This window comes from Geospiza fortis, unplaced genomic scaffold (assembly GCF_000277835.1).
Source record: "Geospiza fortis unplaced genomic scaffold, GeoFor_1.0 scaffold400, whole genome shotgun sequence".
In the NCBI taxonomy this organism is placed as follows: Eukaryota; Metazoa; Chordata; class Aves; order Passeriformes; family Thraupidae; genus Geospiza; species Geospiza fortis.
This window is the reverse complement of record NW_005054637.1, coordinates 7,500-8,316: the sequence shown is the minus strand read 5'-3', so window position 1 is coordinate 8,316 and position 817 is coordinate 7,500. Positions and strand designations below refer to the sequence as shown.

Sequence of the window (817 nt, the reverse complement as noted above, 5' to 3'; positions counted from 1 at the left end):
TGGAGAGGAGGGAGAGCTGCGGGAGAGGTGACCGAGGGGCAAGCAGAGGCCAGTTCCAGACACTCACAGCCAGGGCAAAAACCTCCTCGTTGTCCCCATCGGAGGTGAACATTCTGCTCAGAGGCCAATCTGCCATCACACAGAGGAGTGTTGCCAGCACTTTCTCCACAGCTGGTCCCGATGATCCTATGGTTCTCCAGATCATTGCAGCAGCTCTGTGGGATCACAGCTCTGTGTCAGGGGCATCTCAGTCCCAGTACCATGCCCTGTGCAGCTGTGGGGGCCCAGGTGACAGAGCCCCGGTGCCCTGAGGGGGAGGGAGGGAGCATTGGCAGCAGGCTGGGGAAGCACAGGGGCCCAAGGGTCCTGGACCTCTCTGCCTGTCTGGCAGATGCCATAGCACAGGCTGTGCAGGGCCATGGGCCCTAAAGGCTGGTGAGCCCTGAGCTCTCCAGGCACGTGGGCCCCGTACCTGTCACATGTTGGGGCACAGCGCAGGAGGGTCAGCACCACGTCAGCAGGGTGTTCTTCAGCCAGCCTTACAATGTCACTTTGCAGCCTGGCATCCACAGTGATGTGGGACACCAGCCTCTGGTGAATGTTCCTTAGAATGGCTGGCACCTGGAGGAGGCATGGGGAAGACTTGAAGATACTGTCCAAGGCAGCAACTTCCCCAGCTTCCCCCAAGAAGTGCTTCCCTTCCTGCCACACTGTGCTGGCCTCCAAGGCTGAGGGGGCCCAGTGAGCACGGCTTGAGGGGACACACGATGCTGGCAGGCCTCCAGGCCTGGCCCCAGGCTGCTTACCTGCTGCTGAG

General features: G+C 61.2%; 1 protein-coding gene across 1 annotated transcript in view; it reads right to left on the bottom strand.

The window, feature by feature from the left end:
- LOC115948936 overlaps positions 1-817 on the bottom strand; it is a 5,117-nt gene that overhangs the window by 3,310 nt on the left and 990 nt on the right. The window contains exons 2-3 of the mRNA XM_031064812.1: positions 473-728; positions 33-215 (exon numbers count right to left, since the gene is read on the bottom strand). Coding sequence (XP_030920672.1) covers positions 33-215; positions 473-728 — 439 coding nt within the window. The remainder of the gene's footprint in view (positions 1-32; positions 216-472; positions 729-817) is intronic.